The 14,680-nt window shown below is 35.9% G+C and overlaps 1 protein-coding gene across 17 annotated transcripts in view; it reads left to right on the top strand.

The window, feature by feature from the left end:
- The window catches only part of ERC2 (ELKS/RAB6-interacting/CAST family member 2), a 416,897-nt gene that overhangs the window by 214,163 nt on the left and 188,054 nt on the right, over positions 1-14,680 (top strand). For all 17 annotated transcript variants that reach the window (XR_008451688.1, XR_008451687.1, XR_008451686.1 and 14 more), the window contains one exon: positions 951-1,111. Coding sequence is in view for 1 of the 17 variants with exons in the window: in XM_054076666.1 (XP_053932641.1) it covers positions 951-1,111 (161 nt within the window). In the remaining 16 variants the exon portion in view is untranslated. The remainder of the gene's footprint in view (positions 1-950; positions 1,112-14,680) is intronic.

Genomic DNA, 14,680 nt, shown 5'->3' with positions numbered 1-14,680 from the left:
TCTTAAGCATGCGTAACGGTTAAGGTAGAAGGTCTGGGAAGAGAACGGTTGGATGAGATATTACAGGTAACAAATATGGTCATGAAAACAAGCTTTATTTTGATCCTTTGTCCAATGATAAGATAAATATGCTGTTACTTGGTCATTATTGAACTGATATTTCAATAGGGGCTCAGTTCAATATCCAGAGAATGGAAAAACAGAAAAGAAACTGTAAGGCAGGACCATACCAGTGCTTTGGAGAGGAAAGCACTCCTGCATACGTTAATTGCATACTAGTAGGATTTAGATAACAACAAACAACAATTAAGCACAAATGTGGGAGAAATCATCTATTCTCTTTAGACGTATTGATTGTTCGACGGAAGTGGAATATTGTCAGACTTTTTATACACCAGCAAAAGTGAACAGTGTGACTTGCGTAGTGTGAACAACTGGAATATAGCCTGTCTCCCATTTCATTTTATTTATCCTGAAGTGTTGGCTAATTTATAAAATGTTAGTATTTGGATGAAGGAGGTGAGAAAGGAAATACAGGAAATAGGATGTTCATTATTTAAATCCTTATATCTCATAAAGTCAAAATAAATCTGTTTGCTTATAGCTCTTAATGTAAACTGTATCATTTGAAGAGTAGGAAATCATACCGGTGTCCTGGTTACCAGAGACTATTTGTGTCAGTGGCCTGGGCTAAATAGGTTTCGGATCACCTGCGTTAGTGCTATTTTGTATAAATGTTGCTTATTCCTCTATGCATTCTTGGAAACATGAAGATTTTTTTGTTATTTAAAGACCACTTTTTTACAACAATTAAGATAGCAATGGATTTGAACAGCCATTTAGTTAAAATAATTCCTTTTGTGTGTGTGGGGTTTTTTTTGTAGAATTTATATAGATTTAAGTTTTATCTATTGTAAAGAATATGGAGCTTAAAAAGTTCTATCTTTTAGGTAGAAGAGTTGATGAACGCACTGGACAAGACTAGACAAGAATTAGATTCTACCAAAGCCCGTCTTGCCTCAACACAGCAGTCTTTGGCTGAAAAAGAAGCACATCTGGCTAACCTGAGAATAGAGCGAAGAAAACAGCTTGAAGAAATTCTAGAAATGAAGTAAGTACATTAATTTGTAAAAAAATTGGAATTCCTACCTTCTTGCCATAAGATAAGGTGTTTTTCTGTAAGTGGTTTTTTTTAGTTTATATATATAATATAATATATATACATATATGTCTGAATCTAGGAACTTGTAATGTTTGTAAGACTGTTACATTGCTTTTAAAATACGGGAATGCAGTTGTCTTCATTTTAGAAGTACTCAGTAAGTGACGCGAGTCCCTATCAGCACAGTATAAATTTAATAAGTGACTGAGGGTCTCGAGTCCCATCTTTCAATGGGAATTCTATGTTTGAGTTTGTTAGTGTCAAATTAAAGGAAAAGGGGTTATTAACTTTATACGGATGGTGCAAAGTTTATTGCATTGAATTGGTTAAAAAAACCTACAAACCCCTATTTGCATACACTTTATCGCTATGAATTTGTGTACAGAACTGAAAAAGAAAGCTAGACCTATAATTTAAATCTGACTTCCTGCCCACAATAAAAATAAATATCTGTAGTCATAGGATATTAAAGCTCTGAATTGTCTTTAAGATTGGCAAAAAAAAGTGAACTTACTCTGATGTGAGTAGACTGCAAAGTGTGTAGTTGACATTCAGCAAAGAAAATTCACAGTTGTAATTTTGAAACTGTTTTATTGAGGAAGGGAAAAAAAAGCCCAAACACGTAAACCATATATAACTTCACCTAAGTTGTTGTAGATGTTCTTACATTTTAAAGGGAGGTAAAGAATCGGAAAAGAAGACTGTAATGATGTTGTTGCAAATAAGAAAAAGTGAAAATGGAGGCACACTTACTAGAGTTTCATAAAAGTAGTTTTAAGAATGGCTGCCACGTAATACAGTTGCAGACATACTGTAGTGTAAGCATGAATGTTTCCAGTGAAATTCAAAGAACTTCTGCTTTTCACTTCAGTGAGGTCTGTATCTATACAGAAAAATGGGAACACATATGAATTACAGTATCATGTGATATATTCTATAGTAAATATCTTTTTTCTATATGTACATATTAATTAATCTGTAACTTGGATGCTCAGTGCCAGTATATTTCATGCAGTCGCCTGTTTTCTGTATAGCATTTTGGTCTGTTTCTTTGAGCGCTTGCTTGTTTTTCATCCTAATAGTAAGATTTTTTTTAGATTTGAATTATAATTTTCAATTATTAAGCAACATGGGGGGCAAAAAAAGCAGTAGCTTTAATTCTGTTGTGACTTTTTTGTTTGGGTATGGAGAACCTTGTGAACTGTGCAAGGCTTGTATCTTTACTCTGGGAGGTGAGGCTGGCAAAACCTGGTGAAGTTTGACTTTTATTCTGATAAAAACCGTTCTATTTTATGAGTAAAGGGCTGAGCGGTGGTGAAGGAGCTGGTGTAAAAGGTCTAAGTTAGAAATAGTTCGGAATGTAAAATGAGATATAGACGCATAGTGTGTTTTTACAGTATCAATTTTAGAAGTAAAATAGTAAAATTAGAAGAAAATGTAAACTTAGCATCTAAAAATTAATCTAATTAAACAATTCTCATTCAATGTATTTCTTTGAATAGTCATTAGTACGGTTTCTGTTGTAAACCCTTCTTTCTTACTTTTCTTTTATTTTCCGCTTTGATTTCTTAATTGCTACTGCTCGCTGTGGAAATATGTAGACTTTTTCTACCATTACCTTTTTCCTAGCAACAAGAGAAACAATTGGTTGTATTTTTAATCCTGAACTGACCTAAAACTCATTTGAAATTCTAAATTAATAACAAAACACTTCTAATCTGTAGTACTAAAATCCAAGTAATTATAGTGCGTACTTCTTTCTTCTTAGGCCACGGAGGGTTGCCTACTTCTCTGCTGGGCAGCTTTCCCGGCTACCCGATCCTGTGCTGGTACCTGTAAAGATCTGATGCTGTGATGCGTATAGAAATCACTCCCCCTGACATCTATGATTCAGCTAATAACTTAGAATTGGAACTCACTTTCATTAAAAAGCGTACGTTCTCTTTCTGGTTTTAGCTCGAGCCTAACCGTAGTTTCTATGAAATGTGTTACAAAGCTGAGTTCACGTTGGAGATGGAATCAGAGAGAACTGCTGCTGCTTGTGGTGAGATGGAAAGAAATGATATATGACTACCAGATGTCAAGATGGTTTTACTGGTCTAAGGGATAGGAAATAGAGCTAATGAACAAAGCAAAATATATAGAATCAGAGCATAACATAACTAAACAGAGAAAATAAATACTATAATGACAAATATCCATGTGATTATATTTACTTTTTTTTTCTTTATAGGGCCTCTTTTACATCAGTACTAAATCAAAGAAGCAAAAATGACCATAGCTGTTCATTCTTTTTCAGTTCCGTGTATGGGAAGGGCTGTATGATGGCTATGTGCATAAGCTATACTAAATGGCATAAATTAATAGATACACATGTATTACTGTCTTATAAATAATGCAGATTTCTCATTACGGTAGTTTAATTTTTGAAATTGCTTACTGAAATAAGTGTGTGATGAAACTGCTGCATTACTAAATGTGGCACTACATTTTCTTATGAATAAGATATTCTCAAAAACAGGTTGTAGAAGCTGGATAAGACCCAGGCATCCACTGGCAGAATAATGATTATTCTGTGTTGCAGTAATATACTAAAATAGAGTGTTTTCTCTCTGGCATTTTAAGATAATTTATTAATCGGCAGCATTGACTCTAAGTTCTAGTTAGCATTTTTTGATTTTAATATTGAGTCATTACAGTTTTTGGCTGCTACCTTCCAGTTAAATAGGCATGAACTGTGTGTTTAAGAACATTCATGATGATTTCCTATGCTTATATTATGTTCAAGTTCCAAACATAACTCTGCATTCTAGGCCCATCTGGCTGACATTGCCAAGATCCTTCTTAACTTACTGGCTACAATCCATTGTCAGTTTACATAACTTCTTCAGTTGTCATTACATCTTCCCATATACATCCACATTTAAGGAAGTTTAGAATAAAAATGGATAGCAGCTGAATATTATTTGTTATCCGATTGGTATTTTTGAACTGAAAACTAGATAAGTACCTATAAAATGAAAGGTAGTTTGATGGAAGGAGGTAAACACCAAGTTATTCTTAGCTTCGTGACAAGATGTGGGGAAAAAACCCCAACCAAAAGATTTATTTGAAAGAATTCCAAATGTTAAGTTTGGAGAAGAATTTGCATTTGCATGTTACTTTCTAAATACGTGATTTTTTTTTTCTCAAATGTCTATTAAAAATATTACTATATTAGTTCTGGAGGAAATATTTTTGTTATGGTCATATTATTTTAGCAGTGCACACATAACTCATACTGACATTATGGGAAGTTACACATACATGTTAACAGTAAAAGGCAGCATGTGTTCAAATCCATCATTTTGCCTAATTGTCTTAATGCTTTGTGCTCTATATATCTCTGAGCATAAAACCCAATATCAATGTACTTATTTTTCTTAATAAGTGATAGATTAAAACATTCTGTATTGCATAGTTTGACAGAAGACGTTAATGTTTTATAAAAAAAATTATTTATTATGCTTAAAAATATTTCACTTGTCCTGAACTTAAAAATTGGTAGTTAGAAATATATATTAAGACTATTTTCCAGGCTTTTGTTTTCTGACAGTCCACAAGAAGGAGCACAGCCTACAGAGAACTTCACAGGGTTTGCTCTTAGAAAAGCTTATCAGTTTTGTAATATGAAGAGCTTGAGGGTAGGAGAAGATTTTGTGCTGTGATGTGGTGGGTTTTTTTCCAGATGTTTCCGAAATGCCATATTTGTGGAACATACTTTCATGACCACAAAGCATCTGCAATGCTTTCATGCAGATGTCCTTTCCTATCTGAGGTTCCTTCCAAAAGTCGTAAACCTGCTTGTAACAAAGTTAGATAGCTGTATGGATAGATAAATCAGTATTTTTATAGCAATAAAATTGCTCTATATGTGTAGGTGAAATAAATGCCTGCCCTTGTGGAAAGTGGATTTTACTCTATGGCATAGATCATCTTTTTAGAAATGGTCAATATTATTTTCCCCTTGAAAGATATGAAGTTTGACCTGGAAAGCCAACAGTCATAAAAGAAAGTCTAATGGCACGTGAGGGAAAAGAGATTAAAAATTTTATTACATTTTATGTAATCTTTAAGCTGCAACCACTGAAGATAAAAACAAAAGAAAACAAAACAAAACTTGATCATCCCCAAACAGCCAAAACTTTGTTTCAAAACTGGGGGAGTTCTTGGTTAAAAGCCCTTAAATTAAGTTTCTGTGGTGTTTACTATACTTAGAAATATGTTTAAAAATAATAATAAAACATTATTTCCTTGTGATTTTGCATTAATTTGATGATCTTCCAGAGATTCGGTTACACTTGACAAACAATGCACTTAGTAGTCAGTGACAATAGGATTAATCCTCCAAAAGACTGAAATTCATGTTTTGACTTGAAGATCTGTAAATTCCTAATTTTTGAGATCCAGCTGCTACTTACTCTGCGTTCCCGTTAGTGGTCAACTCTGTACACTCAGTGCTCTGAACTTTCGGATTATCCTGAATGAAATTCTTGCCAAGAGTTTGAAAGGTAATTTCCTTGACTTTGCTAGAGTTCATGCCATCACCTGTGGGTATTACTAAATCAGTTTTGTTGGAAGTGACTTTGCCCTGAAATTCACTACAAACTTCCAGAAGAATATGTATTTTCCCTTATGTGGAATAAATCAGATTGCTTCAGTAACAAAGCTTTAAAGATCTCCTAATAAAATAACCAGCTACTTGTCCTTTCATTCAATAACAAAAATAGAATATTGCTGTGCTGTCCAAAATGAAGTTTATTTTTAAATCAGATTTTGCAGTACATTTTCTTTCAGTGACAGTATAGAATTAAACATCCCTTCCTTTGTTTAAGAATGTCCACCATTTTTTTCACTGGACATAATAAATGATTAAATTGCTTATCACTGACTTTCAGTATGTTTATTTTATTCATTTGTCAGCACCTGTGTGTAGTCAAGGATGAAATATTTGTGGGAAGAAGGGGGATACAATGTTTTTTATCCACCAAGCATTCAGTCGCCAAACCTGCCACTCATCGCAGAAGTGCTGAACGCATACCGTGCTTTTACCTTCGGAGCTGGTGGTTCGGTTGCTGTGCCAGACATGGAGAGGACACTTGTATTTACCACTAGATGCCAGTCTCGGGTGCAAGACCATAGTCTGCATCTCCTTAGTTCAACAGAGTGTGAGCAGCTTCACAGAGTAAGGCAGGAAGCTAGTCGTGTTGCAGGAAAGAGCGTGCGTCTTGTCCGTTTGTCTGCCACGTTGTTTGACTTGTCCCCTCCTTCCTTCTAGTGCAGGACATTCAAGCTTGGTTTCATAATGTACTTTTGAAGATATTGAAGGGACGGAGAGGGACTTTGAGTGGATTCTTGAAGTCGTGGATCGCAGCCTAAGGGGAAGACTCTGTAAGATGTGAAACAAGAGTCACAGTTAGAGTTTGTAACGAAGTCAAAGTGGTTTATGGAAGTACTTGTGGCAGAAGTATAAGGAAGTTTACCACTCATCTGGTTTTCTGCAGGCATAACCCTTTTTTCCATCTATAAATTTTACTGGAGTAGAAGTTGGTGATTTCACATCTGTATAGCAGCTCAGCAGGAGCTGCATCTCAGACAAGGGCTACTGGATGTCCAGAGAATCCAGACATGCTTCCAGGACCTGGAAAATTCAGCTCATGTCCCTGCTTTACATTCTCCTATTACTATTTTCACCCACCACCATCTCAGACTGACATTTAGGAAGGGAAGGGGAGAGGAACTCAAGATGCTTTCCTTTATTTACGTCCTAATTACTGCACCCCAAGAGGTTCTGCCACCCATAGTTTCTTCCTCTACTATCATACTATTGATAAAGTATTATTTGGAAAGTAAGATCATTTTAAACAGTTTTTTCTAGTTTGTCAGTTCTAATACAGCCTATATTTTGAGAATGCTATGATAAATACTCTGTGACTTCTTTAATAGATCTTTACTCAGTACGTTAAATAATAAACCAGTACATAAATAGCTGTGGAGAAAAAATAATATTCAGAAAGCAGTTTACAATTTTTTGTAATTTTATTAGAGGGCTTATTTTGATGTGTATCAACGGTAGCAGGGTATACTATAAACATGTTTGGTGAATGGATAGCAAGTTGATTGTCTCAAAAATTGTACAATTTGAATGTAGAACACTAGACTGGTTTTTAGTAACCTGTGGACTGCTTCCATTTAATTGTAGGATTCATGCTGAGTGTGTAGAGAGTCATATCCCAAGTTAAATACAAACAAAACAGCAGGATGTTGATACAACTGTGACTTCCATAGGAAGTAGTTAGAATGGTAATGTGGTCTCCTTCTAACTTGGGTGGAAAGTCTCTTGTGACTGCTTCTGCCCCACAGACCTGTAACACAGCATGCCTTGACTAACATTTTTGACACCAACTTGCAAACACCATAAAGATTAGAGAAACCCAAATGAAGGCTTTGTTCTCTGGAACAGAAGCTTTCTTGACTAAAATGGAGAGATGTTTTTCTTTTGTAAACAATGGAGAGGCACAAAGCAATAAAATGTTTCTCTCTGTGAGAATAGAATGAGCGAACTGTTTGCTTGGCAAAGCGCTTCTCTTATTTAAAGATGTATGAGTATCACCAGGTTTCTATTCACTTAAGAGTCTTCTATGCTCCGAATAAATGATACGATACTTTGATTTTGTTTCATAAGATTCATGATATTTGAGATTTCATGGGAATAAAGTGTACCATTTCTTTTCTTCATTTTTATCTTGCTAAAGTCATAGCTTCCTTCCAAAACAGATTGTCACCTGCTGTTGAAGGTTAGTAAGACCAATTTAGGATTTCTCCAAAACATGATATAAGAGGCCGAATTTGCCTGGTTTGTGTATGGGTATTGAAGCAAAGGAAGCTGGAGCCTCTCCTGTGTTTCCTGTTCCCTTTAGACAGTGGGAGAGTACTGTAACAACCTTCTCAAAGTGTTTCCCTCCCAGGAAGGCAATGTCTTCTTCTCTGTCATGGAATGTCACAGAAGCATTGCATGAAAGCGAAACAGAAACTATTCAAACATATTCCAGGCAACATATATTATGTTGTAATAATAATTAAGCACATTTTTCTGATGTAGAAAGTGGGTCTGGATTTTTACCGCTTTGTTTTCTTCATCTTATAAGTATTTTGGTTTAATTATCGTGTATTTCCATGAGTAATGTTTTCATGAAACTATAGAAATTTAAGCTTCTGACTCTCTAGTTGTAAAAATTATCTTCCGTGTTTCTATGATCCATATGATTGAGCCATCTGCTGGGCAGAAAGGAAGTTTGATGGTAGTTGTCCCTCTGTATCCTAATAGTGCGCTTTTCTGTCCGATTTTGTAGCTATTGTTTTCCACCCACTCAGGTGCCTTGTTTCAGTAGAAAACAACAATCAATGCTCCAGCAAACATTTTACGTTGGAAATTCCACAGTACTTCTTAGGAGTTTTATTCCTCAAATTCTTTCCCTGGAACCTGAATGGTAGACAGATCAAGGAGATCCTGCAGCTGCTTTATGAGGGAGAAGCTTAAAGACTCTTCACTTTGGGGAGGAGAAGGCAGGGGGAGGGTATGCTTGAAGTTTGCAGAATCTCAAAGGACAGCATAAACTGAATGTAGAACCGTTGTTTGCCAGATCTCCCCCAATGAGGAATATCAGGCACTTGCTGGAGTTAATCAGTGATCAGTCTGAAAGAAAGACAAGTGCTGCTTTATGGAGTTGGTTGGTGACCTTCTGGAATGAGCTTCCACGGAGGGCAGGGTGGCATTAGCTGGTTCCAAAAGGGATTAAACAAATTCATGGACATGTGGTCCATAAATACTTCTTCATACTCTTTGGCTCTTCTTGGACTATTTTCCTAATTTATTTTTTTTTCTCTCTGAGGTGTCAGTTGTTTCCTCCCACTTCGCTCTCTTACACTGAAACTCACATAGTTAATGAGCAGATGAATTTAAAAACTTTTATTTTTTTCTCTGAGAATCAGTTATATTAAGCCAACTGGTACGTTCTGGGAAGATTAAAGGCCACACTTTTAATAGCCTTTTGCATCTTTTATTACCCTGAAGTGTATAAATGGATTCACAAGACAGTGTAAGTGACAAAATGATTGTTTTAAAGTACAGGTTATAAGAGTAAGATGTGACAGTTACATTACATTCTGTAGTGATTGAACCCTTAGAAGACAGACAGGATTAACAGTGCTTCAGGTTTACAGGTGTTTCAAGCTGCTTTGAGCAGTGAAACTTTTTCAAGCAGTGAAAGGACTTTGAGATGAAGTGTGTTCTAATCTTTGTAATGGAAAATTTATAGATACAATTGCAATTGAAAATAATTACATTTACTTCTCTTTTTTCCTCCTCCTAAAAATCAACCTCTTTAAACTAAAATGCTTTCTGTTTGGTTTTTGATTGGGTTTTTTTTTTATTTATGAAAGTGTTAGGGTTTAAAATGCACCTATTGAATCTGTGATATATCTTGATTCATAGCATTTTGAATTCATATGAGGTGTAATAATATTGAGAAAAGGACAGTAATAAGAAGTTTAGTGTATGAAAGTGAGAAGTGACTATGAATTAGTATTCAGTGAAACATGGACAATGGTAAAAGGAAGAGAGCTGTACCACCCTGAAGAATGAAAATCCAGCTCTGGACTCATCCTAAGGAAAGACAGAGTTTGAAGTATGTTTCTATTTTCAAAGGAAGCTTACTGTTTTTATCTAAAGTTAACTTACTGGGGAGTTCAACAATCTTAACTGTTTAGATAAAGAAGAAAAACTTTGTGTGCTGTCTTCTAAGTATTAAACACTTTTGCCTGATTTCTAGTGCACATTTATTTTCTTTTTACTATAAGAACATATAAACAACAAAATCTTTTTACCAGAAGAACAATCCTACAGAAAAAAATTGTACTTTATAATTGCTGTATTCACAAAGCTATTTATGGTTTGTTTTAAAACTACCTTAAAAGAGCTTTTACTAGTTAAAAAAATTAGTAATGATAAAAATGATTAAATAGGATGGCATTTGTTTTGAAGTTCAGCATGGGAATGTGAATGTCTCCACCCCTGATAATACACTCAAAAGAACAAGTGGCTCAAAAGACAGAAAGGAAGGAGTAGGAGGCTGAAAGTAAAAAAAAGAAAGAAAAAGTTAGGCTTCTGTTTCATGGATTTTTTTTAAAGCTGACTGAATTACGCCCTTGTCTACTGAAACCCTCTTAGTGTAATTCCCATTGGCCTCTGTGACACCTAGGGCAGCGCTGATCAACTGCAGGCTCCCGTATTCCTAACCTCAGCCAACTGAATATGATTATAGCAGATGTTTCTGCATTTTAGACCTCAAAATATGATGGGTCAGGTTTTTTGCCTTTTTTTTCCAGTGACAAATCTTGCATACTTGAGGCGCAGGACATGCAATGCAATGATAGGAATTATGAGCTGAGGGTCTCCCCGGTGGGATAATGCTGAACTTAGTGTAAATTTAGATCTTTGAAAATGGAGAACCAAACAAATGTAAAAATTTGGATCATTTAAACTAAATTACTAGATTATGGTTTAATGTTGCAGAAAAATAAAAAATGTGCTTAGAAATGCATATGATGATGTTTTCTATTAAAACGTCTTATGAAGTCGGGAGAGAGCAGAATCAGAAGGAATCCGGAACAGCTTTCTTAGTGGCAGAAGGGAAAGGTTTGGTTAGCTTTCTCTGCCTTCCCATTACTCCTGGTGCTATGGAGTAAATCCACTGCTGCCTCCTCCCTGTGCTTCTTGCTCCTCCCTCCCCATGCCCCTAGAAAAACAAGTAGTTCTCTGTGTGCCGTGGAAAAATACTTCCAAGTTCCTATTACTTTATTTTCTCTGATTGGGTTCTCTCGTGTCTAGAAAGGTGCAGGAGGATGTGCTTGAAGTTTTGTCCTCTCATGCCTGAGAGTGTTCATTAATGCTTTGTAACGCGGATACTCTGATGCTTTGTATGGTGTGAGCTCATGGGACAATCTTTCTGCCTGTTGGGACAAAGTAAGATTTGCCCTTTTATCTTACTGATAAAATGACACTTGTAAGAATTTACTGTCATCGAGAACTGTACCTCTATCTGTAAATGAGTCAAAGAATTTCTGTCTGTTGGTGAAGGAAACGCATACTATATTTTAAATACAAGAGAACTTCACACTGCTTGTTCTGGTGGTGTTTCTGCCCTCCCACTGAACTGCGTATTGCTTTCCTATTTAGAGTATAAGCCTGACAAGACTGATCAATACTCTTTATTAATCCAGTGCCAGGCATACTGGCCTCTCATCCTTCATTGACTATCAAGCATCACTATAATAAACAAGATCGTAATAAAACAAGAATGTTGTTAATATCAACACTATCTAAACAATGCGACTGTAGAAATATTGTAGTAAAAAGAGAACTTTTCAAATATGATTGGTAAAATATGGCATAGCACACAAAAACGTGCTAAGGCACTGAATTTCTAATGAAAAACGTCTCTCCTTTCAGTGCTGTGCTTCTGTTCAGCACAGACTGACAGATCATGACTTGTGTGATGACAGTAGAAATTAGGATGAGCTCATCTCAATTTTCTTTTGCAGTGAACAAACTTGGCTATGCCCACACTGTTGTGTAGTGTACCAGGGGCAAAGAAAAGCCCTATTTAAAAGGTACTTTATTTAAGAAGATAAATTGTATAAGTACGCGCTACATCTTATAGTCAAACTGTTGTGTTCAGGATAAATATCACCTTATAAGGACACCTTGGATTGCTTCCGTAGGGCAAAGCGGCCTCAACTGAATAAGATAAACTTTTCAAGGTGAAACAAAAGCTTGGTGACAGCGGAAACTTATGCAGAATATTGTTAATGGAAAGTTGGGTTTTTTTTTAGTTGTTGGTAAATGGAAATGTTGCATTTGTAGAGGAGCTCACATAATCCTAATAGGACTGTTACGCTTATTATGTTGCATTTTCGTATGGTGGGAGATGCAAGTGAAAGACTTCGTTTTTTATTTCCTCATATTTAATAGTGAATTCCTCAAACCCCATCCAGTTTTAGTTTTGTAAATATGTGGAGACTAAAGGGGAAACTGTGATTTACTGCCTTAGCTTGGAAATGTAAAAATACTTTTTTTTGTGGTTAAACTCTTCCCAGTTTCTAACCACTCCTACCTCAAACATGTAGTTTATCTTTGTTGCATTCAACTCTGACCAGAATTAGACCACACAGGCCTCTGAGGATCACCATATTGCTAAAATCGTTCTAGTTATTAGGGTTTCTTCTTTTTTGCGTCTCAACGAACTCATCATGCATTCTTTGAAGACGTGGTTCACGTGGCTGACGTGGTTCTCATCTTTGAGATGGGAGGGGAAATGTGAGTTGGTCTGAAGGGACAGTCATTAAATGTAGTACTTTGCCTTTTTGTGTTTCGTCTCCTCTGAGCTTTCGTTATGGTTAGGAAATGGAGATGGGCACTGAGGAGAAAATTTCAAAGGGAGGTTTGATGGGATGGGTAGTACACACCTCTGTGTGCAACACAGAATCAAAGCTAGCCTAGATGCTTTCAAAAACTTACCTATGTGGATTGCAAATATAAGTTATTGAAGAAAAATGTAATTCCACTTAAATTTACATCCATGAGAAAGTAGTTTTGTATCCCGTCTTATTTCTTTAGGTTGGAAGAAATGCAGTCAGGTGTGAGCATAGGACCTTATTGCATCAATCAGTGAGCAGCAGCGACAGGACTTCATGGTAGTTAGGTTCAGCTGCCTGTGTGCTACGGCAAGCTGTACCTCAAAGACTGGTTAGGAAGGAGCGATGCAGTTTATAGGAAGAACAATCTGAAGTTTTAATCCCTCCCTCACTCTCAAAGCTCCAAAATATGTTCTCCTCACTCTATAGGGGATTTATTGTGTTTGATAACGTATGAGTGTTTTTGTGTGCTGGACAACCTCACCCATGCCTTGTATGACTATCTTAAGAAACTCTTTTTAGTTTTCTGTGTGGTCTGTAAACAAAAAGTAAGTAGTTCATGTCTGTGGGGTTTAGAGCAGGAGCTGATGTTGGACTGGAGTGTGAAATTCAGTAGCAAAAAAAGTAAAGATTATTACATAACACCTAAAAAACAGAAGCTCAAGAAGTGTGGCAGATCATCATCTGACATCCAGGAACCTGATATTCTCCTAAGAGAGTGGAAAATACTTTGACATTCATGAGCTTGAAGAAAAGACTTTTCACCTATTGGAAAATGCTTAAGCTTTCAGAATGCATGAAAGAAACTTGACTGCTTTCCAGTTTTATTTTGGGTGCCCATTACTGCCCTCATTCCCCCCTAGATTTTGTCAACAACTGAAAGAAAAATGGTGAAATGAAAACAGATCCTTTTATGGGTTTTATGGTTATGAACACGTGTACCACCCAGCTACCCACGACTGCCTCTCCCATCAGATCCCCTCTTAAAAATAGTAGTACAAGAATCCAATCAGGATGAAAATTACACTATTCTCACAGTTGTCTTAAGAAATACAGTTTATGCTTTTTCTCTCTTAGAAAGATCTCCCTTCAACACTTCAATACTATGATGTTTTGTTTAGTCTAATACAGGCTTTTGTTAGTATCTAGCTTAAAAATGAATCTAATTAACAGATGAACTTAGGAAATCCCTACTGTAATTTGGCAGCTAAATGAATGGAGGGTATCAGTATATGACAAGCAACTTCCACTTAAGGCTAATGTAACTATTACCTCATTAGAAGTGCAACTTTACACTCTTCAAATAAAGCCTTTATTGAATTTAAAATATGTATTTGACGAAGGACTAGCTGAACCTACTTGAAATTGGCTTTATGAAATTAAGCTGCCTTTATTGATGCTGACTAACTTCGTAAATGTTTATCTTAATTATGTATTATTGTGATTAAAAAAGATTGCAGATATTCTGCCATTTCTGTAAAGTGAGCTGTTGGACCTTTTTTTTGTTAAAGGTGGGGGTAGGGTAAAAAGAATAGTCCAGCTCCAGAGAGGAGGCCCCTCACAGCCCATATGAATCCACTTACATGTAAATTGCTTGTCTATATGAATTAAGGTGAAGGTTATGAAAGAACTGCATTTCTATGTTTATTGTAGGATTTTTGACAGTCTCTTTCCTCTTTCAAGTAAATTTGGCTTAAGTCCACAGTCAGTACAGTTTTAAGTAAACTCCTCTTTTGTTACATTAACAAGGTTATAACATCACTGAGGCAGATTTCCAGCTGCATGAATTGAGGTCTAAGCATGCAGACTGAGGGGATAATTAAAACCTTAGGGTGGGTGAGTTAAACTACCAACTAAAATTGGATAAAAGGCTAATTGTCCATAGCAACATAATACAAGTTTCTAAATACCTGTGAAATAAAGATAAATATTCATGGTCTTTTAATTCTTTTGTGAATGCTCAGATTCACGTTATAATTTAGGGTGTAACAAAAATCAAGAGTA

The sequence above is a fragment of the Cuculus canorus genome, chromosome 11 (assembly GCF_017976375.1).
Source record: "Cuculus canorus isolate bCucCan1 chromosome 11, bCucCan1.pri, whole genome shotgun sequence".
NCBI lineage: Eukaryota > Metazoa > Chordata > Aves > Cuculiformes > Cuculidae > Cuculus > Cuculus canorus.
The sequence above is the reverse complement of the archived record's forward strand: the minus strand, read 5'-3'. Positions and strand labels throughout refer to the sequence as shown.